We start from the raw sequence: 21,357 nt of genomic DNA on the forward strand, positions 1-21,357 counted from the left end.
ATCAGTATATGTGTACCAGGAACTAACATAGTGTTGTAGGTCAATTATACTTCAAAAACAAACTCATAGAAAAAGAAATTAGATTTGTGGCTATCAGAGGCAGAAGGCAGTGGGGAGAGGGAATTAGAGGGAGGTAGTCAAAAGGTACAAACTTCCAGTAATAAGACAAATAAGTACTAGGGATGTCATGTACAACATGATAAAGGTAATTAGCAGTGTGGTATGTTATATAGGAAAGTTGTTAAGAGAGGAAATCCTAAGAGTTCTCATCACAAGGAAAAAAGTTTTTTTTCCTCTATTTCTTTAAACTTGTATGTATATGAGATGATGGATGTTCACTAAACCTATTGTGGTAACCGTTTCATGACGTATGTAAGTCAAATCATTATGTTGCACATCAAAAAAAAAAAACAAAAACAAAGCTACCACATGAAATGCCACATCTCCCTTCTCTCATGTTGTAGAATCTTTTTGCCAATTTTAATGCCTGTGACTAACAGAAGTGCCGCAGGGTACAAAGATTTTTCCAGCTATAGTATTGGCTAAATCTACAGATGATAATAAGCCACTTTGGGAGCATGTACTTGTGATCATTAGCCAGGGGACACCCACACAGTTTGTGTATCTGTTAGTTCAGGCCTATGAGGAGCTGGTTGGGGGAGCCCAATTCACCCCAACTCTTTCTCTTTCAACAAACAGTCAAGGCACAGAACTCAGATTTGCTCCTCCACAACAAAAAGCTGCCTCTTTTGACTGTTTCACAAGAAAAGAAAGGAAACTGCAGTTTGAAAATGGTTTGGGAATGAGAAGACTTCTGAAGAAAAGCACTGAGGGCCCATCCTAGCCTGCTGGTCTGCTGTTAAGGATCATATTTCAACCATCCTTGGCAACTGTGCAAAGAGTTTGCCTGTTGGCTCTCATCTCTTTGCTGAGCAAAAGACCTTGCAAATAGAAGACACTAACTGATTGATCTCATGCAGACCACAGAAGCCTTTTCCAAGAGAAGACAGTAAGGAAACACAATTAAAAAGAAACCGGAAGGATTGTCCCCAGTCCCAGGTCCTCAGGGGCCATTGAAGTTTGTTCCACTGGTTGGAACATAACTGCTGTGGCTCATCTGATTTTACATTTTGTCTGGTGCAAGTCATCTGGTTTTGATCACAAGACAGGCAGAGTAAGCAACTACAGCTGGATTGACACAAACCCTCAACCACTCCTGGAAAACTAAGCACAAATATACTTTATGACAACATCAATAATACCATGTCCCGCTAGGAAAGAAAACATAGCCCAGGCCTCAATTCCCCATCCAGAGCTTTCCATACTATAAGAGGAATCAGGCAACCTAAGACTTTCACAGGAAGACTGGTTAGGTAGAGATCATCTTAGCATTTCTGAGGGGATGTGAGGAACACTAGCTTGTGAAAGTTTCTGCTAGAAAGTGTTCCTTGTTCAAAAACTTGTAGGAAATATTGAGTACTATTCCCTTCTCTTGGAATTTCATAGAACATTTTGACATTTTAAGAGCTCTAAAAAGCCCTGCAGTTAAACACAACAGCAGCAAAACCACATTTATACAACCAGAGGAGCCTTTATTCTTGTAAAACCTATGAGCATTCTTACAGATTTGTTTTCTCATGGAACACAATTCAAGAAACACCAAGGCTCATCCACATGTATCTTCCCACTCAGCAGCTCCATTCTTTTTTTTTATAATTTATTTTATTGAAGTATAGTTGATTTACAATGTTGTATTAATTTCTGCCATACAGCAAAGTGATTATATATACATTCTTTTTCATGTTCTTTTTCATTATGTTTTATCATAGGATATTGAATATAGTTCCTTGTGCTGTACCGTAGTACCTTGCTGTTTATCCATTCTATATATAATAGTTTGCATCTGCTAATCCCAAACTCCCAGTCCATCCCTCCCCCACCCCCCTCCCCCTTGGCAACCACAAGTCTATTCTCTATGTATCTGATTCTGTTTCTGTTTTGTAGATAAGTTCACTTGTGTCATATTTTAGATTCCACATATCATACGGTATTTGTCTTTCTCTTTCTGACTTACTTCACTTAATATGATAATCTCTGGTCCATCCATGTTGCTGCAAATGGCATTATTTTGTTCTTTTTTTATGGAACAGCTCAATTCTTGATGCTGAGTCAATCTGGAGGACAATACTCTCAGAAGATCAAGGTGGCCCCAAGCCCATTTGAGCCTGATGTTGACATCAGCCCCAAGGCAGAGCAGTGAAAGTCCTTCCCTTGGGAGGAGCAGCCTGGTGTATGTAGGGCGGTGCTCACTAGACTGAACCCAGACCCCTGGGTTTAAGTCTAGATCAGAAACTTCAGAAGAAGCCCTAAAAATATTATATGCCCAACCCCGTATATACTATAATTCAAAATAAACTCAAATTGTAAAATAAATATAAGGAAGCATAACAGAATTCTGAATGCTTCCATAATAACAACTTCAATATTTGAAATAAATTCTTGCCAAAAAATTACTACTCCTGCTCTGCCATTGCCCTAAACACTAGTCCTGTCAGCATTCCTACCCCAGGATCTGCCATCGTTGACCCCAAGCTCATCAATTGACCTCTTTTGGCCCCAGTTAAAATGGCATACGAGGTTAAACTAGTCTAGATAATTGCTACAATTACTTCCAGCTCTAAAGTTCTGTGATTCTTCCTGATGTATTAACTAGTCCCAACATTGGAGGATGAAAGTGTTTCCCGAAGTAATTCCCTAGGTGCCTATGGTAGGACACACTGCTGGCTTCTCACCTTGGTGGAAACTGTGGATGTTCAGCCCACCTGCCCTTGGTACTTCCTTCATTCCCATCCTGACTGATGGCTTCCAACTTCAAACAGTGCAACACTTTGACTGAGATCTTCCTCTGACTATTGACAGCCTATGTGGGGCAGGCTGGAACTACCATGGAATTAATATTCCCTACAGCAGCCTTCAACCAATGGCGGATGAGCGTTGGTCTGTAATACCCCAGCTCCCTGCCCCTCAGTTGGAATAACTCCAATGTGTGTGCTCTCCACTATCTCCCAGAATTCCCCAGTAGGACTGAATCCCAGTTGTCCACAGTGGTAGCTGGCTTGGCAATGTACTCTTTCTTGGCTTCTTTCATTTCCCTCTCTTAGCTCCCTCCTCCCCTACCAGTATTTCCTGAGATCGCCTCTCAATCCTCAAATCCTTGTTTCAGAGTTCGTTTCTGGGGAACTCAAACCAAGACACTACTAGCCAGCATTCATTTCCCTACTTTTTTCCTCCCTAACCACACCTTGTTTTGGTTTAGCTGTCCACCCTGCAAGAAAATGTACTCCTACATGGTAATCTCAGTCCTCTTCACAGTGATGGGGTAGGATTTTATCCAATTCTAGCCAATGAGATCTGAAGAGAGACTTCTGGGAAACAGTTTCTTGCTCCAAGAAAAGAGATGTCTCCTATTCTTCTACTAGGAGTTGACATGTCTGGATGTGAGGCCCCAAAGTGCAGCCACCAATTTATGAACAGGGGAGCCAGCCTGGAGGGAAAACGGACTGACTTAACATGCAAAGTGGAGAGATGGCAAGATCCTGTCTCTTTTATTATTATTATTATTATTATTTTTTTTGGCCGCATGGCATGGCTTGTGGATCTTGGTTCCCTGACCAGGGATTGAACCCGTGCCCTCGGCAGTGAAAGCACGGAGTCCTAACCACTGAAGATCCTGTCTCTTTGATGACGTATTTGAGCTGCTGGAGCCCACTAAATCTCTGGACTTCATACATGAGAGAATAGATTTTGTAGTATTTAGACAAATATCAGTAGGAATATTCTGTTATTTGCAGTTACAGATATCCTATCTGATATACCTTCCAAGATTTCAGGAATAAAACCAAAATGTTTGTTTTGAAACTTTGCCACTTGAGAAATTAAATCCTGCATAATTTTTAGCAGATGTCTTAATAATAGGGACTGGTTCAATTAATTACAGCACATATTATACATCCATGAAAAATTCCGCTTTAGGAAAAATAATGACACAGAAAATTATTTCAGTGTATTTTTTAAGTTAAAAAGCAAGTATGGGGCTTCCCTTGTGGCACAGTGGTTGAGAGTCCGCCTGCTGATGCAGGGGACACAGGTTCGTGCCCCGGTCCGGGAAGATCCCACATGCCGCGGAGTGGCTGGGCCCGTGAGCCATGGCTGCTGAGCCTGCGTGTCCGGAGCCTGTGCTCCGCAAAGGGAGAGGCCACAGCAGTGAGAGGCCCGCGTACCACAAAAAAAAAAAAAAAAAAAAAAAAAGCAAATATGGTGTAAATGCATTAAAAAAAATTACAGTTCATACCCAGAACCATTAATGTTCACTTTAATTTTTTTTCATCTACCAAGTTTTCTATTAAGAAGATGTACTGCTTTTATTATTTAAAAAATAAAAGGACACAATATTTGAAAAAGTAACATAGGCTCCTTCAAGTGTTCCTTCTCTTTCCTCTCTGTCAGGGGAGGAACCAAATGTCCAGCATCAAAGGACACACTGAGGGGCAGAAAGTGTCCAGAGCTCTGCAGCAGACTGAGTTTCAAAAGGTCAGCTTCATGAGGTGTTCAGGGCAGAGCTTTCACAGAAGCCATAAAAGATAACCATTTCTTTTGCTACTCAAGGGTTATGGGCAATGTAAGAAGGCGTCCGATAGCCTGATGGACGTATCTACATTTGCCTTCCTGCCTGAGCCACTGACCATTGGGATAACAGAAGATGCAAAAAAACTAGTGTCCTGGTTTCAGGAGAGGTGGCAGGGTTTGAGGACCATCTTCTAGGAGCTAATTTACTGGAGAGGAGGTAGGGTTTTTTCTTCTGGTTTTGTTTGTTTGTTTGTTTTGGGGGTTTTTTTGGCAAGATGGAAGAAAAATATCCAAAAGCGAAGCCAGAATAAGAAAGCAGAGAGGAGGGACCTTCAAGACGGTGGAAGAGTAAGACATGGAGATCACCTTCTGCCCCACAAATACATCAGAAATACATCTACACGTGGAACAGCTCCTACAGAACACCTACTGAACACTGGCAGAAGACCTCAGACCTCCCAAAAGGCAAGAAACCCCCCACGTACCTGGGTAGGGCAAAAGAAAAAAGAAACAACATAGACAAAAGAATAGGGACGGGACCTGCACCAGTGGGAGGGAGCTGCGAAGGAGGAAAGGATTCCACACACTAGGAAGCCCCTTCGCGGGCGGAGACTGCGGGTGGCGGAAGAGGGAGCTTCGGAGCCGCAGAGGAGAGCGCAGCAACAGGGGTGCGGAGGGCAAAGCGGAGAGATTCCCGCACAGAGGATCGGTGCCGACCAGCACTCACCAGCCCGAGATTCTTGTCTGCTCACCCGCTGGGGCGGGCGTGGCTGGGAGCTGAGGCTCGGGCTTCTGTCGGAGCGCCGGAAGAGGACTGGGGTTGGCGGCGTGAACACAGCCTGCAGGGGTTAGTGCACCACAGCTAGCCAGGAGGGAGTCCGGGGAAAAGTCTGGACCTGCCTAAGAGGCAACAGACCATTGTTTCCAGGTGCCCGAGGAGAGGGGATTCAAAGCACCACCTAAACGAGCTCCAGAGACGGGCGCAAGCCACGGCTATTAGCGCGGACCCCAGAGACAGGCATGAGACGCTAAGGCTGCTGCTGCCTCCACCAAGAAGCCTGTGTGCGAGCACAGGTCACTATCCACACCTACCCTGCCGGGAGCCTGTGCAGCCCACCACTGCCAGGTTCCCGGGATCCAGGGACAACTTCCCAGGGAGAAAGCACGGTGCGCCTCACACTGGTGCAACGTCACGCCGGCCTCTGCCGCCGCAGGCTCGCCCCGCACTCCGTGCCGCTCCCTCCCCCCGGCCTGAGTGAGCCAGAGCCCCCGAATCAGCGGCTCCTTTAACCCCTGTCCTCTCTGAGCGAAGAACAGACGCCCTCCGGCGACCTACAGGCAGAGGCGGGTCCAAATCCAAAGCTGAACCCCGGGAGCTGTGAGAACAAAGAAGAGAAAGGGAAATCTCTCCCAGCAGCCTCAGGAGCAGCGGATTAAATCTCCACAATCAACTTGATGTACCCTGCATCTCTGGAATACCTGAATAGACAACAAATCATCCCAAAATTGAGGTGGTGGACTTCAGGAGCAACGATATATATGTTTTTTTCCTTCTTCTCTTTTTGTGAGTGTGTATGTGTATGCTTCTTTTGTGATTTTGTCCGTATAGCTTTGCTTTTACCATTTGTCCCAGGATCCTCTCTGTCCGTTTTTTTTGTTTTGTTTTGTTTTGTTTTGGCCAGTTTTCTTTTGAATAGTTTTTAACACTTGTTTACATTGGTGGATTTGTCTTTTGGTTTGGTTGCTCTCTTCTTTTTTTCCTTCTTTTTTTTCCTTTTCTTATTATTTTTTAATTTTTTATTTTTAATAATTATTTTTTATTTTAATAACTATATTTTATTTATTTTCTTTCTTTCTTTCTTTGTTCCTCCCTTTTCTTCTGAGCCGTGTGGCTGACAGGGTCTTGGTGCTCCGGCCAGGTGTGAAGCCTGTGCCTCTGAGGTGGGAGAGCTGAGATCAGGACATTGGTCCACCAGAGACCTCCCAGCTCCACATAATATCAAACAGTGAAAGCTGTCCCAGAGATCTCCATCTCAATGCTAAGACCCAGCTGCACTCAACAACCAGCAAGCTACAGTGCTGGACACCCTATGCCAAACAACTAGCAAGACAGGAACACAACCCCACCCATTAGCAGAGAGGCTGCCTAAAATCATAATAAGGCCACAGACCCCCCCAAAACACACCACCAGACATGGACCAGTCCACCAGAAAGCCAAGATCCAGCCTTATACACCAGAACACAGGCACTAGTCCCCTCCACCAGAAACCTACACAACACACTGAACCAACCTTACCACTGGGGACACACACCAAAAACAACAGGAACTACGAGCCTGCAGCCTGCAAAAAGGAGACCGCAAACACAGTAAGGTAAGCAAAATGAGAAGACAGAAAAACACACTGCAAGTGAAGGAGCAAGGTAAAAAACCACCAGACCAAACAAATGAAGAGGAAATAGGCAGTCTACCTGAAAAAGAATCCAGAGTAATGATAGTAAAGATGATCCAAAATCTTGGAAATAGAATGGAGAAATTACAAGAAATCTTTAACAAGGACCTAGAAGAAATAAACAGCAAACAAACAATGATGAACAACACAATAAATGAAATTAAAAATTCATTAGAAGGAATCAATAGCAGAATAACTGAGGCAGAAGAATGGATAAGTGCCCTAGAAAAAAATATAGTGGAAATAACTACTGCAGAGCAGAATAAAGAAAAAAGAATGAGAACAATTGAGTACAGTCTCAGAGACCTCTGGGGCAATATTAAACACATCAACATTCAAATTACAGGCATCCCAGAAGAAGAAGAGAAAAAGAAAGGGACTGAGAAAATATTTGAAGAGATTATAGTTGGAAAGTTCCCTAATATGGGAAAGGAAATAGTTAATCAAGTCCAGGAAGCGCAGAGAGTCCCATACAGGATAAATCCAAGGAGAAACATGCCAAGACACATATTAGTTAAACAAAATTAAAAACAAAGAAAAAATATTAAAAGCAGCAAGGGAAAAACAACAAATGACATACAAGGGAATCTCCATAAGGTTAACAGCTGATCTTTCAGCAGAAACTCTGCAAGCCAGAAGGGAGTGGCAGGACATATTTAAAGTGATGAAAGGGAAAAACCTGCAACCAAGATGACTCTACCCAGCAAGGATCTCATTAAGATTTGACAGAGAAATTAAAACATTTACAGACAAGCAAAAGCTGAGAGAATTCAGCACCACCAAACCAGCTTTACAACAAATGCTAAAGGAACTTCTCTAGTCAGGAAACACAAGAGAAGGAAAAGACATAGAAAAACAAGCCCAAAACAATTAAGAAAATGGTAAAAGGAACATACATATTGGTAATTAATTTATGTTTAAATGGATTAAATGCTCCATTCGAAAGACATAGACTGGCTGAGTGGATCCAAAACCAAGAGCCGTATGTATGCTGTCTACAAGAGACCCACTTCAGACCTAGGGACACATACACACTGAAAATAAGGGGATGGAAAAAGATATTCCATGCAAATGGAAATCAAAAGAAAGCTGGAGTAGCAATTCTCATATCAGACAAAATAGACTTTAAAACAAAGACTATTACAAGGGACAAAGAAGGACACTACATAATGATCAAGGGATCAATCCAAGAAGAAGATATAAAAATTATAAATATTTATGCACCCAACATAGGAGCGCCTCAATACATAAGGCAAATGCTAACAGCCATAAAAGGAGAAATCGACAGTAACAAAATCATACTAGGGGACGTAACACCCCAGTTGCACCAATGGACAGATCATCCAAAATGAAAATAAATAAGGAAACACAAGCTGTAAATGATACATTAAACAAGATGGACTTAATTGATATTTATAGGACATTCCATCCAAAAACAACAGAATACTCTTTCTTCTCAAGTGCTCATGGAACATTCTTCAGGATAGATCATATCTTGGGTCACAAATCAAGCCTTGGAAAATTTAAAAAAATTGAAATTGCATCAAGTATCTTTTCCAACGACACCACTATGAGACTAGATATGAATTACAGGAAAAAGTCTGTAAAAAATACAAACACATGGAGGCTAAACATACACTACTTAATAACCACGAGATCACTGAAGAAATCAAAGAGGAAATCAAAAAATACCTAGAAACAAATGACAATGAAAACACAACAACCCAAAACCTATGGGAAGCTACAAAAGCAGTTCTAAGAGGGAAGTTTATAGCAATACAATCCTACCTCAAGAAAGAAGAAACATCTCAAATAAACAACCTAACCTTACACCTAAAGCAATTAGAGAAAGAGGAATAAGGAACCCCCAAAGTTAGCAGAGGAAAGAAATCATAAAATCAGAACAGAAATAAATGAAAAAGAAATGAAGGAAACAATAGCAAAGATCAATAAAACTAAAAGCTGGCTCTTTGAGAAGATAAACAATATTGATAAACCATTAGACAGACTCATCAAGAAAAAAAGGGAGAAGACTCAAATCAATAGAATTAGAAATGGAAAAGGAGAAGTAGCAACTGACACTGCACAAATACAAAGGATCATGAGAGATGACTACAAGCAACTATATGCCAATAAAATGGACAACCTGGAAGTAATGGACAAATTCTTAGAAAAGCACAACCTTCGGAGACTGAACCAGGAAGAAATAGAAAATATAAACAGAGCAATCCCAAGCACTGAAATTGAAACTGTGATTAAAAATCTTCCAACAAACAAAAGCCCAGGACCAGATGGCTTCACAGGCAAATTCTATCAAACATTTAGGGAAGAGCTAATGCCTATCCTTCTCAAACTCTTCAAAAATTTAGCAGAGAGGAACACTCCCAAACTCATTCAACGAGGCCACCATCACCCTCATACCAAAACCAGACAAAGATGTCACAAAGAAAGAAAACTACAGGCCAATATCACTGATGAACATAGATGCAAAAATCCTCAACAAAATACTAGCAAACAGAATCCAACAACACATTAAAAGGATCATACACCATGATCAAGTGGGGTTTATCCCAGGAATGCAAGGATTCTTCAATATACGCAAATCAATCAATGTGATACACCATATTAAAAAACTGAGGGAGAAAAACCATATGATCATCTCAATAGATGCAGAAAAAGCTTTCAACAAAATTCAACACCCAATTATGATAAAAACCCTGAAGAAAGTAGGCATAGAGGGAACTTTCCTCAACATATTAAAGGCCATATATGACAAACCCACAGCCAACATAGTCCTCAATGGTGGAAAACTGACACCATTTCCACTAAGATCAGGAGCAAGACAAGGTTGCCCACTCTCACCACTATTATTCAACATAGTTTTGGAAGTTTTAGCCACAGCAATCAGAGAAGAAATAGAAATAAGAGGAATCCAAATTGGAAAAGAAGACGCAAAACTGTCACTCTTTGCAGATGACACGATGCTATCCCTAGAGAATCCTAAAGACACTAACAGAAAACTACTAGAACTAATCAATGAATTTGGTAAAGTAGCAGGATACAGAATAATGCACAGCAATGTCTTGCATTCCTATACACTAATGATGAAAAATCTGAAAGAGAAATTATCAAAACACTGCCATTTACCATTGCAACAAAAAGAATAAAATACCTAGGAATAAACCTACCTAAGGAGACAAAAGACTTGTATGCAGAAAAGTATAAGACACTGATGAAAGAAATTAAAGATGACACCAACAGATGGAGAAACATACCATGTTCTTGGATTGGAAGAATCAACATTGTGAAAATGACTATACTACCCAAAGCAATCTACAGATTCCCTATCAAACTACCACTGGCATTTTTCACAGAACTAGAAAAAAAAGTTGCACAATTTGTATGGAGACACAAAAGACCCTGAATAGCCAAAGCAATCCTGAGAAAGAAAAACGGAGCTGGAGGAATCAGGCTCCCAGATTTCAGACTATACTACAAAGCTGCAGTAATCAAGACAGTATGGTACTGGCACAAAAACAGGAATATAGATCTATGGAACAGGATAGAAAGCCCAGAGATAAACCCACACACATATGATCACCTTATTTCTGATAAAGGAGGCAAGAATATACAATGGAGAAAAGAGACACTCTTCAATATGTGGTGCTGGGAAATCTGGATGGCTACATGTAAAAAGAATGATATTAGAACACTCTCTAACACCATACACAAAAATAAACTCAAAATGGATTAACGACCTTAATGTAAGTCAGACACTATTAACCTCTTAGAGGAAAACATAGGCAGAACACTCTATGACATACATCACAGCAAGATCCTTTTTGACCCACCTCCTAGAGAAAGGGAAGTAAAAACAAAAATAAACAAATGGGACCTAATGAAACTTTAAAGCTTTTGCACAGCAAAGGAAACCATAAACAAGACAAACAGACAACCATCAGAATGGGAGAAAATATTTGCAAATGAAGCAACGGACAAAGGATTAATCTCCAAAATTTACAAGCAGCTCATGCAGCTCAATAACAAAAAAACAAACAATCCAATCCAAAAATGGGCAGAAGACCTAAATAGACACTTCTCCAAAGAAGGTATACCGATTGCCAACAAACACATGAAAGGATGCTCGACATCACTAATCATTAGAGAAATGCAAATCAAAGCTACAATGAGGTATCACCTCACACCAGTCAGAATGGCCGTCATCAAAAAATCTACAAACAATAAATGCTAGAGAGGGTGTGGAGAAAAGGGAACCCTCTTGCACTGCTGGTGGGAATGTAAATGGATTCAGCCACTATGGAGCACAGTATGCAGGTTCCTTAAAAAACTAAAAATAAAGCTACCGTACGACTCAGCAATCCCACTACTGGGCATATACCCTGAGAAAACCATAATTCAAAAAGAGTCATGTACCAATATGTTCACTGAAGTTCTATTTACAGTAGCCAGGACATGGAAGCAACCTAAGTGTCCATCCACAGATGAATGGATAAAGAAGATGTGGCACATATACACAATGGAATATTATTCAGCCACAAAAAGAAATGAAATTGAGTTATTTGTAGTGAGGTGGATGGATCTAGAGTCTGTCATACAGCGTGAAGTAAGTCAGAAAGTGAAAAACAAATATCGTATGCTAACAGATATATGTGGAATCTAAAAAACAAGAAAAAATGGTTCTGAAGAACCTAGAGGCAGGACAGGAATAAAGACTCAGACGTAGAGAATGGAGTTGAGGACACAGGGAGGGGGAAGTGTAAGCTGGGACGAAGTGAGAGAGTAGCATGGACATATATACACTACCAAATGTAAAATAGATAGCTAGTGGGAAGCAGCCGCACAGCACAGGGAGATCAGCTTGGTGCTTTGTGACCACCTAGAGGGGTGGGATAGCGAGGGTGGGAGGGAGGTGCAAGAGGGAGAAGATATGGGGATATAGGTATATATATAGCTGATTCACTTTGTTATATAGCAGAAACTAACACACCATTGTAAAGCAATTATACTCCTAAAGATGTTAAAAAAAACAAAGAAAGAAAGAAAGCAGAGAAAAATCAAACCCAGCGTCACAAGGGTGATGGTGAATAGAGAAAAATAACACAGGGTTATGGAGGAAGAGAAACAGTACCAAGAAGCCCAATGGCTGGCAACCTCTCCTAGGTGAGTCCTGGACATCTGAAGTTGCTGGCACTTCATGACAACATACAGATCTTCACAGGCACCAGCAATTCATGCATTGGTCCCTGATGAGCAGAGCAAAGAGGGCACAGGTTAGTCCCATGTGACTGCTTCAGAAGGATGCCGTGTTCCTTGGGTATGTTGCCAAAATATGTGGAAAGCCTTCTGAGAACCCAGAGCCACTTCTGCACATCTGGGGATGCAAATTAGACTCCCTGAAACCACCAGTACAAACTCACGCCACATCTTGAGAGGCATTGTGGTAGAGTAGATGGTGCCCTGTGTTATGCTTCAGAGGAGCTGAGTTCAAGCCTCAGGTCTGGTACGTACTAGCTGTGTGACATTTGTTGTCCATTAAACATCTCTAATCCTCAGTTTCCTCATCTATAATAATAATTATTAGCTTTGCATCCTCCTCCTTCACAAGTTTCTTATAAGAATCTAGTGGAATAATAAATGTGAAAGTGCTTTATAAAACTACAGAAGTCTCCACATTGTAAGGTATTATTAGAGATTTTGAAGTCCTGGTCAGGAAAATTGTAAAGTGAGGAACTAGGGATGGTAAACATGCTAAGGGCAAATTTTTTTAACCATGCTCATCTAAAGAAGAACCACAAAAGAATAGATCTACCCCCTTGAATAAGATGGTGCAGACAGAGAGAAAGCTGAACCCTATCAGGTTGCCACCTTTTACATCAAGGGGAACAATTTTTAAATATTAAAGAGTAGGGTTAATATTTTTTGAGAAAGAATCAAAGCCCAAGAGAGCTGAGGGAATTATGAGATCTCTTCCTTGGGACTTCATGTTAAACAAATTATTTCTCAGCCCCCCTCCAAAAATAAACTTAGACATTTGATCCTAGGACTAATGTCAGGAGAGCATAGAAGGATCATTTTTGTGTCATTTGGGCCCTCCAGGAATCAGACTCTTGAAATGCAGTTAGGAGTGCAAGAGGTTTAGAGATTTGCAGATGCCTGGGGAGAGGAAGCCGTTTGGGGCAGGGAATACCTAAAACCACGATGCAGATCTGACAAAGCCTCAGCCAACCCAGCAGGGAGCTCCGGACCACAGGTCCCTCATTAAAGGAATTCTGATCGGCAGAGATGGCCAAACCTTACTACTTCCACTATGCTCAGTCATCGGCTAGGGGCTGCCCAGGAAGAGTGTGGCCTCGGCTCAAAAGCTGAGCTGGATCCTGAAGCGCCAACAGTTGGGGAGCATCAGCTAACTGCACTCTTCACGGGTGATCCACACCTTCTTTCATGAAAGGAGATAGAGCAGCGCACCTCCACAGCTGCTACAATATCGAATAAGGGAGATGCCAGAAGACTGAAGATGCTCAGGGTTTTTTTTAAGGTGACCTCTAGAAAGTCTAGGCTGGACTACTGAGCAAAACTACTGTTTGTGAGCACTTACAGTGGGCAGTGGAGATCAGTAAGGGCCAGTAGGGGTTCACCAAGAAAATCCCGTGATAGCTCATCTCACTGTTTTTTACATTACTAGTCTGGCATACACACGTCAGGAGAACGCTGATGATATAGTACCAGATTTCAGTAAGATATTTATCAGAATCTAAGGGTATATCCTTATCATCAAGATGGAAATATGAGAACTGGGTAATAGTTTAGTTGGGCACATTCTGATATTCTAAAGCAATCATATCCATGGAGATCAATTAATAAGACCTATGTTAGCAGTTAATGTTTTAAATTCAAAGATCCAAAACCAGGATTTTTGTCTTCCTCCAACGCCAGCTCATCTTCCTCATTCTCGGCACCTATCAATGGTATTATATTTTCCTAGACAGCCAGATTTGAAAACTCTGAGTTTCCGTGGATTTTTCTTCTCCCTTATTCTCTTCATTGACTCAGTTTCCAAGTCATGGAGACCATGCTCATTACCCCTCACATTTATCCCTTTGCTTTCATTCCTACTGCCATGTCCTTGGTCTTGGGCACCATTTTCTCAAACCGACTCCATGTCATGCCCAGTGTCCTTCACACATTAATCCATCCCACATCATTCACATTGACCTTCCCTGCCACTCCAAACCACTGGCCTCCTAGCCAAGGTCCCTTCAGTGGGGTCCTTCATTTATGCCTCACCATTTGCCCATGTGTCCCACCCCTGGGATCAAACAAATCAAAATACTTCTTTTATTGTTTCTCCTCCTGGCAGTCGGCTGCCTTGCAGATTTCTTCAGTGCTGAGCCCCAGATTTTTTTAATCTTCAGTGTTTCTGAAATTAGGAAGCCCCTTATACTCAAAGTCACAAGAAAACTGTCAGCCTCAGAATTAAAGAAGAAGTTATAAAAGGCTCCTTGCTGCCTGTGACTGAGAATTTTGCAATGTGTAGAAGGGATTAGTTCATCTAATTGTCATTGCAGCTGTATATTAACTTGGATCCCTAATTTTTACTTAAAATGAGGCAGCATATGCTATAAGCTGCTCTGGAGGCTTGAGGCAAAAGAGATTAAAAATCTCTGCCCTGGTGGAGTATACATCATGAAGAATTGTTGCTAGGTTCTGAAAAATCTGTCCCAGGGGCTGGTTGACTTTTAAGGAAGCTCTTTAACTTCTAGTGACAAATAACTCAATTACGGGAAAAAGTGAAACTATGGTTCCAACCAAATAAGTCATGCAAGCAAAACCTGATATACTTTGTGTGGCAGAAAAGCATTTGAAGACAGTAACCTGTGTTTTTTTACCCTTGTATTTTCCTCTTTCTGCCCCTCCCATCCCCTACCAATTCAAGCAGACAGTCCCTTTCTCATTCCGTCAGGCGGAGAATGTGGCAAGTTAGAAAGTAAATATGGCCTCTTGGTGGACTAGGAATGCAAGAGTAAGGGAGTGGCAAAACCCCAGAAAGGAAGTGACACTCAAGGTTCATCTAAAGGCGTGGTGGGCAGTCTTGCAGGCTGAAGCATGAGCCCCAAGTAGAGTTTGAAGGGATTAAGAAGCAACTTGGGCTAATCATAACAGGCCCCATGGCGGGCAGTGGTACCAAACATCTCCACCCAGTGGCTGAATGTTGAGTAAATCTCACCGAACCACAATGAAATTCCAGAAGAGAAGGGAAGAACTCAAGAAATAACCATGCTAAGACTTCCCACCAATCCAGAATGGAAGGCTCAAAATAAAAATTAGGTTGAATTATAAAATGTAAAGTTGTAGGTCTTCACATCTGAACGCATAGACTGAAAATCTTACCTGCTATACTTGCCATATCACTAAAGGTACCAAAGAGACTAAGAATCATGAGAACATTATGAAAAGCAGCAAGTCCCCTGAAATGAGCAACTCAGTATACGTTCAGACTCTAAATGTGAAAAACACATCCAAAATTTGGTCATGATTCAAAAATGGGAAGTAGCATATAGTTAAAGTTATAGGGATAATTTAGAGCACTTTTTAATGGATACTTGATATAGTGTTTCTTATATTTTTCCTCTAAAACGCTGCTATTTAAATTGATGGTGGATCTTACAATTCATGGCATTTTGGAAGTGAGGAAAAAAATCTGGTTTTCATCATTTTCAGGAGTTTCAGCTGTCAAAATCCTACCCGTCAGCAACCAAAGTGTCAAAAATAAGGGATTTGTTAAATAAATTGTACTACATCTATATAATGGAATGCAGTACTTATAAATGGTCTCATGGAAGAATATTTAATGACATGAGAAAAAGTTAAAGTTAACTAAGTTTTAAAAAAAAACCTGTGTGTGTGTGTGTGTGTGTGTGTGTGATCTACAGGTCTGCCTCCAAGGTGCCTCTCAAGCCCTCCAACCTTTAATGTTGTCCTTCAACCTAATAGCCAAATGGCACACCTGAGGTCTCATCTCATACAACTCTTATGGGAGGTCTATCAGGTCCTCATATGGGTGACCAATCATTCGAGTTTTCCCAAGATTAAGGGCTTACCTGAGATTCCAGGACTAACACCGACAGCCCTGGGCAAACTGGAACAGTTAGTAACTTTAGTCAGTGCCCTTCCTACAACGTGTTGCTGTACTGTCCATGAGCAACTTGCCTGGGCTCTTAGCTCCCCTGCTGCTGAGATTACCTGCAGGACCTAAATTAAAACCTTGAGGTAACAGTAAGTACAATATATATTTTGTTAAATCACATTGAATCTGGAACACCATTTGCAGCACTTTCCCCAGGGATCTGTACTTAGCCCTGTACCTTTTTTTCAGTATTTCTGTACTTTTTATCAATGCAAAAGACCCCGTTAAGAAGACGAAAGACAAGTTACCACCTGGGAGAAAATATTTGCAAGCCACATAACCAACACAGAACTAGTATCTAGAATACATAAAGAATTCTCACAACTCCACGATAAAAAAAAAAAAAAGCATGACATTTGACTGAGGAGCATATACAGCTAGCTAATAAGCACATGCTTAACCATCAGAGAACTGCCCGTACCCTGCTCTTCCCATCAACCTTTAGCAAAACTCCCCAATTCTCCTGAGGCCATGCCCAGCTTTTTTTCCTTCTCCCAACCCAAGCCTGCCTTCCCTGATTTGGTCCTCTCTACATATTCCTAAATTAGCACTGCCATCTGCTCCATGCTATGGACCTTTTCTTGGTGTCATGAGGAAGGCCATCCTGGGGCAGTCATATCCCACCAAGTCAGGCCGGCCACTGAGAAGGGAGGTCAGTCAGTAAAGGAAGAGGGACTTTCAGGCAAGGAGGAGAGGGACAGACACAGCTGGGTGCAGGCAGAAGGATCTTTCTGGTCCTCCCCTTATCATGCCAGAGGCCACCGGGTCCTTTCCCCTCCTTTCTTCTCAGATTGCGTTTGTCTGTTCCCTAAGGAGTAAAAACGCTTCACCTTTCAAATCAGTATCAAATGTGTCCCTTAATGGCCGGCAAAATGACTTCTAGTTATTTCACAGCCAAATATGGCTGGTTAAGGGACAGGCCAAATTATCTACCGCAGGGGGCCGGGGAGGGGCTGGTGTGCGTGTGTTTGTGTGTGTATGTGTGTGATCCATAGGGACAGATACACCCAGAATTAAAACAGTGGAGGGCGGAGACCTTCAAGATCCTTTGACACTCCCAGGTGGAAACCAGGTCGGACATACATCCTGCATGGACCTTTCCTGCCCAGCCAGGATATCCTGTGTTTGTCAAAAAGACTGCACAGGGAGGCCCTGGCCATTGTCCTTCCCGAAATCTGCTAGTCAGCCCCTCCCCAGGCTGCAGCAGCCGCCCCAGGGCAGAGGAAGAGTAACTCTGGCAACGGTGCTATCAGCATCCTCCATGGACTTCCTCACCTCCTCCCCAGCCTCGTTAGCCCCAAGCTCCTTAGCATCCTCAAACAGAAACCTGGGAAGCTGGGATGGGGTCAGCGCCCTGAAGCCAGCCCTCTCTCTTTTGCCAAGACCTGCCTCTGCACAGCCCTAAGTGGGCAGCCGAGGGCTGCAGCTGGAGTCCCGAGCCCATGATGGAGCCGCGGCTGGGGCCTGAAGCTGCAGCCCTCCACCCGGGCTGGCCAGCCCTGCTGCTGTGGGTCTCAGCCCTGAGCTACTCTGTCTCCTCGCCGGCTTCTCCCTCTCCTTCTCTGGTGTCCCGAGTCAGAACCAGCTACAATTTTGGAAGGACTTTCCTCGGCCTTGATAAATGTAATGCCTGCATCGGGACATCTATTTGCAAGAAGTTCTTTAAAGAAGAAATAAGGTCAGAATCTCAATCAGATAACTCTGAGGGGCAAAATTCTGTTCCCTTCATGTGATGATGTCCAGGAGTTTCTTGAAATCAAGTCAGGATGTAATTTACGAATTTATGGGTGGGAGCTGAAGCAAAGCCATTTAATCATAGTGGGAATGAGTTAAAGTTGGGATGGGAAGGGGGTAAGGTGTGAAGCCAAATTCCAGCTCTAAATGCTAAATCCAAAGTTTCCTTTGGAAATGGGAGCTTAAAGTTTTCTATGAATGGAGTAGCCTGGGACTATTGAGTTTACCAAGTTCATTTCTCATAGTGGGAAGGAAATAAAATTTATAGACAGCTTACTATGTGACAGACAATTTAAAGCTGTTTTTTATTTTTCTCCTCACAACAGTCCTGGCAGTTAGTGTTTTGCACTCATGATTCAGATAGTGAACTGAGACCTAGCAAGGTTCAGTGACTTGCCCAAGGTCACCACCTCATAAGTGGCAGATCTGGAATTCAAACCGAGGCAGTTTGCTCCAAAGTTTCTGAACAAGTTTTCTGCTGTGAGATGTTGCCTTGATCAGAGGAAAACCTAAGTTTAGTAAATCTCAATGCACCTGGCTCTCACCAAAGAATAGTACCACACTCTGGAATTCAGGCCTGCCAACACACAGTCAATGTGTTGGCCTTTACTTGGCCTTTACTATGGCCAAGACCCAGCACGTGCTGTAATGGCATTGCTATAACTCTGGTCATTGCCCTCCGGGATATCAGGAAAGGGGAACGGTGTTACAAATAACAATAAGGCTTGATCTGATGCAGGCCAGAAGTGAAGTGTAAAGGACCTCGGGGAGGTCCAGGGAGAGGATATTAATTCCAAATGGGGACTGGAGAAAGGCTTCTCCAGGGGAAGGTGTTCTGAGCAAGACCTTGAAGGATGAGCTGAAATTTAGTGGGAGGAGAGGGGCTTAAGTTAGAAGGATCAGCTTGAGCAAAGGCCCAGCGGTGTGGGAAGAGGTGAGAAGTCTTAGTGGCTGGAGCATGGAGCACATGTGGAGGCATGGCAGCAGGAGGAGGTTGGAAGGGTCAGATGGGGCCAGGGGCCTTGAATGCCATACCAAGGAATTGGGACTTAACCTGTGAGCCAGTGGTCTCCAGCCTTTTCAATAGACCCTTTGTAATAGGCCTCTTCTCTTGTGCCTTCCCCCAAGGCCCTGCCTCTGGCTTGTAAGATTTGATGACTAAGCAGAAGGCATTCATTTACGATAATTTTATTTCCAATCTGTATTAACCAAAGACATATTTGAGTATTCTACTAAGTTACTAAACAGAAATAACAAATAGAAAATACCAACAAAAAGAACTTCTTTTGTGAGATGGTAGATGTTATAGGGAGTGGATGTGAACTTTTCCTATTAGACCATTTTTAAAAAATTTTTATTGGAGTATAGTTGATTTACAATGTTGTGTTCGTTTCAGGTGTACAGCAAAGTGAATCAGTTATACTATACATATATCCACTCTTTTTTAGATTCTTTTCCCATATAGGTCATTACAGAGTATTGAGTTCCCTGTGCTATACAATAGGTCCTTATTAGTTGTCTATTTTATATATAGTAGTGTGTACATGTCCTATTAGACCATTTTTAAGGCATTTTGAATGTTAAAAAGTTGAAAGACCTCCAGCTGAGGAAGCTGTACTGCAGGCAATGGTGAGGATGTTAAGTAGGGTGGGGACAAGATGAGGCCTGTATTTTGGAAAGATCTTCTGGAAAGCAGTGTGCAGAACAGCCTGGTGATGCTGGCAGGGGCTGTCAGACCAGTTCTCCTAGTCCAAGAGAAAGATCATTGGGAACAAAGCAGCGCAGGAAGGATGCAAGTCAGTTCAGCTAGAGAATCATTTTGTTGATCAACTCGATGTGACAGGAAATGAAGATGTTGGAAATGAACTCAAGATTTCCCACCTAAGAAATGGGATGGAGAGGGCCAAAAACACAGGGGAAGTGGCACTGATTCCTTGGAGAAAGAAGGCAGTGAGAATATGGACATATTTTAAGATAAGAGGGAGGGAAATTAAGGGATTCAACTGAGGAAGAGCTCCAGATTCATATCCTCCTCCAGATAAGTAAACAAGAGTGTATGAATATTACAGTCGGCTCTTCAAGTGGAAAGAAATGAGGTTTTTCTCATCAGTCAGGTAATGACCATATTCAGGAAGCATTTCCCCAAACAGGTTTGTGTTCCAGTTGAGTTCAGGATATTACTTCAGCTCCCTCAGAATTCATTTTCCACGTGCGCCCGCCTGAAAGGGAAGTGTGCAGATCCAAGCAGGGAAACACCAGGCAGGGCAGGTTGAGGTTTGGAATGCTTCACGTTGAGAAATCACATCCTCAGCGCAAGGAAGCAGCGAGAGGTAGTAAGTGGCTCTGGGAACGTGGACTTGTTTATAGTCCTTTTCTCTACATTGTAAATAGTATTTTCCTTATTTTAAAAGTGATATCTCTTTATTTTAGAATTTTCAGGAAATATTGATTAAAGAAAGCACAAAATAAAAATCACAGACAATTCCTCAAAATGTTTAGTTAACATTTTGGTGTATGATCCTTACCACCTTTTTTCTAAGTATGGATTAAAATTTTTTCAACAAAAATGTGATCATACTATGCATACTCTTTTGGAAACTTTTATTTAACCATGTATCGGAACACCTTTCCACATTAACTATTCTTCTCCACAATTTGACTTTTAGTGGTTTCGTGGTATTCGATTGCATCAATCAACCATAATTTATTTAACTAATCAACTATTGTGGGGTAACAAGGGTTTTTTTTTCACTTTTCATTATTATAAACAGTGCTATGTTGAAGATCCCTGTGGCTAGACTTTTATGCACATCAGTGATTAATTCCTGTAACAAATTCCTAAAGGTGAAATTTCTGGGTCAAAAAATACAGTGAATTTTTAGGATTATGAGATATATATATATATATATATATATATATATACACATATATATCTCCAAATGGAGACTTCTACCTATAGAGTTTACTTTTTGCACACTCAGAAGTGTTTACTATTACTATTATTTTTATTATGGATTTCTTCTCAGTTGAGCCCTTTTTGTAGGCTTCTTGCCCATTTGTATTTCTTCTTTGCTAAATTGTCTACAAGTTCACATCCTTTGCCTCTCTTTCCAATGGTGTGTTTGCTCATCGTTTTTGTTCATCTCCAAACATTCCTCCACTTTTAAAACTGGTCATAGTGCTACCTTAGGAGAAAGCCCATCCAAAACTTTCAGATGTTAGGCTGAAATGCTATAGCCAGGCAAGCATTAGAACTCCAGTCCTGGTCCTCAATAAGGATTGGACAATGCTTGTTGTTCAGCAACAAACAGAGGGTGAGCTCCCCGGGCTGGCTGGGTAGG

At 41.9% G+C, this 21,357-nt stretch overlaps 1 protein-coding gene across 1 annotated transcript in view; it reads left to right on the forward strand.

Moving 5' to 3' along the window:
• The first annotated feature begins 17,089 nt into the window (after positions 1-17,089).
• The window catches only part of DIPK2B (divergent protein kinase domain 2B), a 51,639-nt gene continuing 47,371 nt past the window's right edge, over positions 17,090-21,357 (forward strand). Inside the window, exon 1 of the mRNA XM_022556440.2 lies at positions 17,090-17,960. Within this exon, the coding sequence (XP_022412148.1) occupies positions 17,725-17,960 (236 nt within the window). The 5' untranslated portion in view covers positions 17,090-17,724. The remainder of the gene's footprint in view (positions 17,961-21,357) is intronic.

The sequence above is a fragment of the Delphinapterus leucas genome, chromosome X (assembly GCF_059928025.1).
Source record: "Delphinapterus leucas isolate spDelLeu-1000000601 "Yukka" chromosome X, BTC_Dleu_Yukka2, whole genome shotgun sequence".
Classification (NCBI taxonomy): Eukaryota; Metazoa; Chordata; class Mammalia; order Artiodactyla; family Monodontidae; genus Delphinapterus; species Delphinapterus leucas.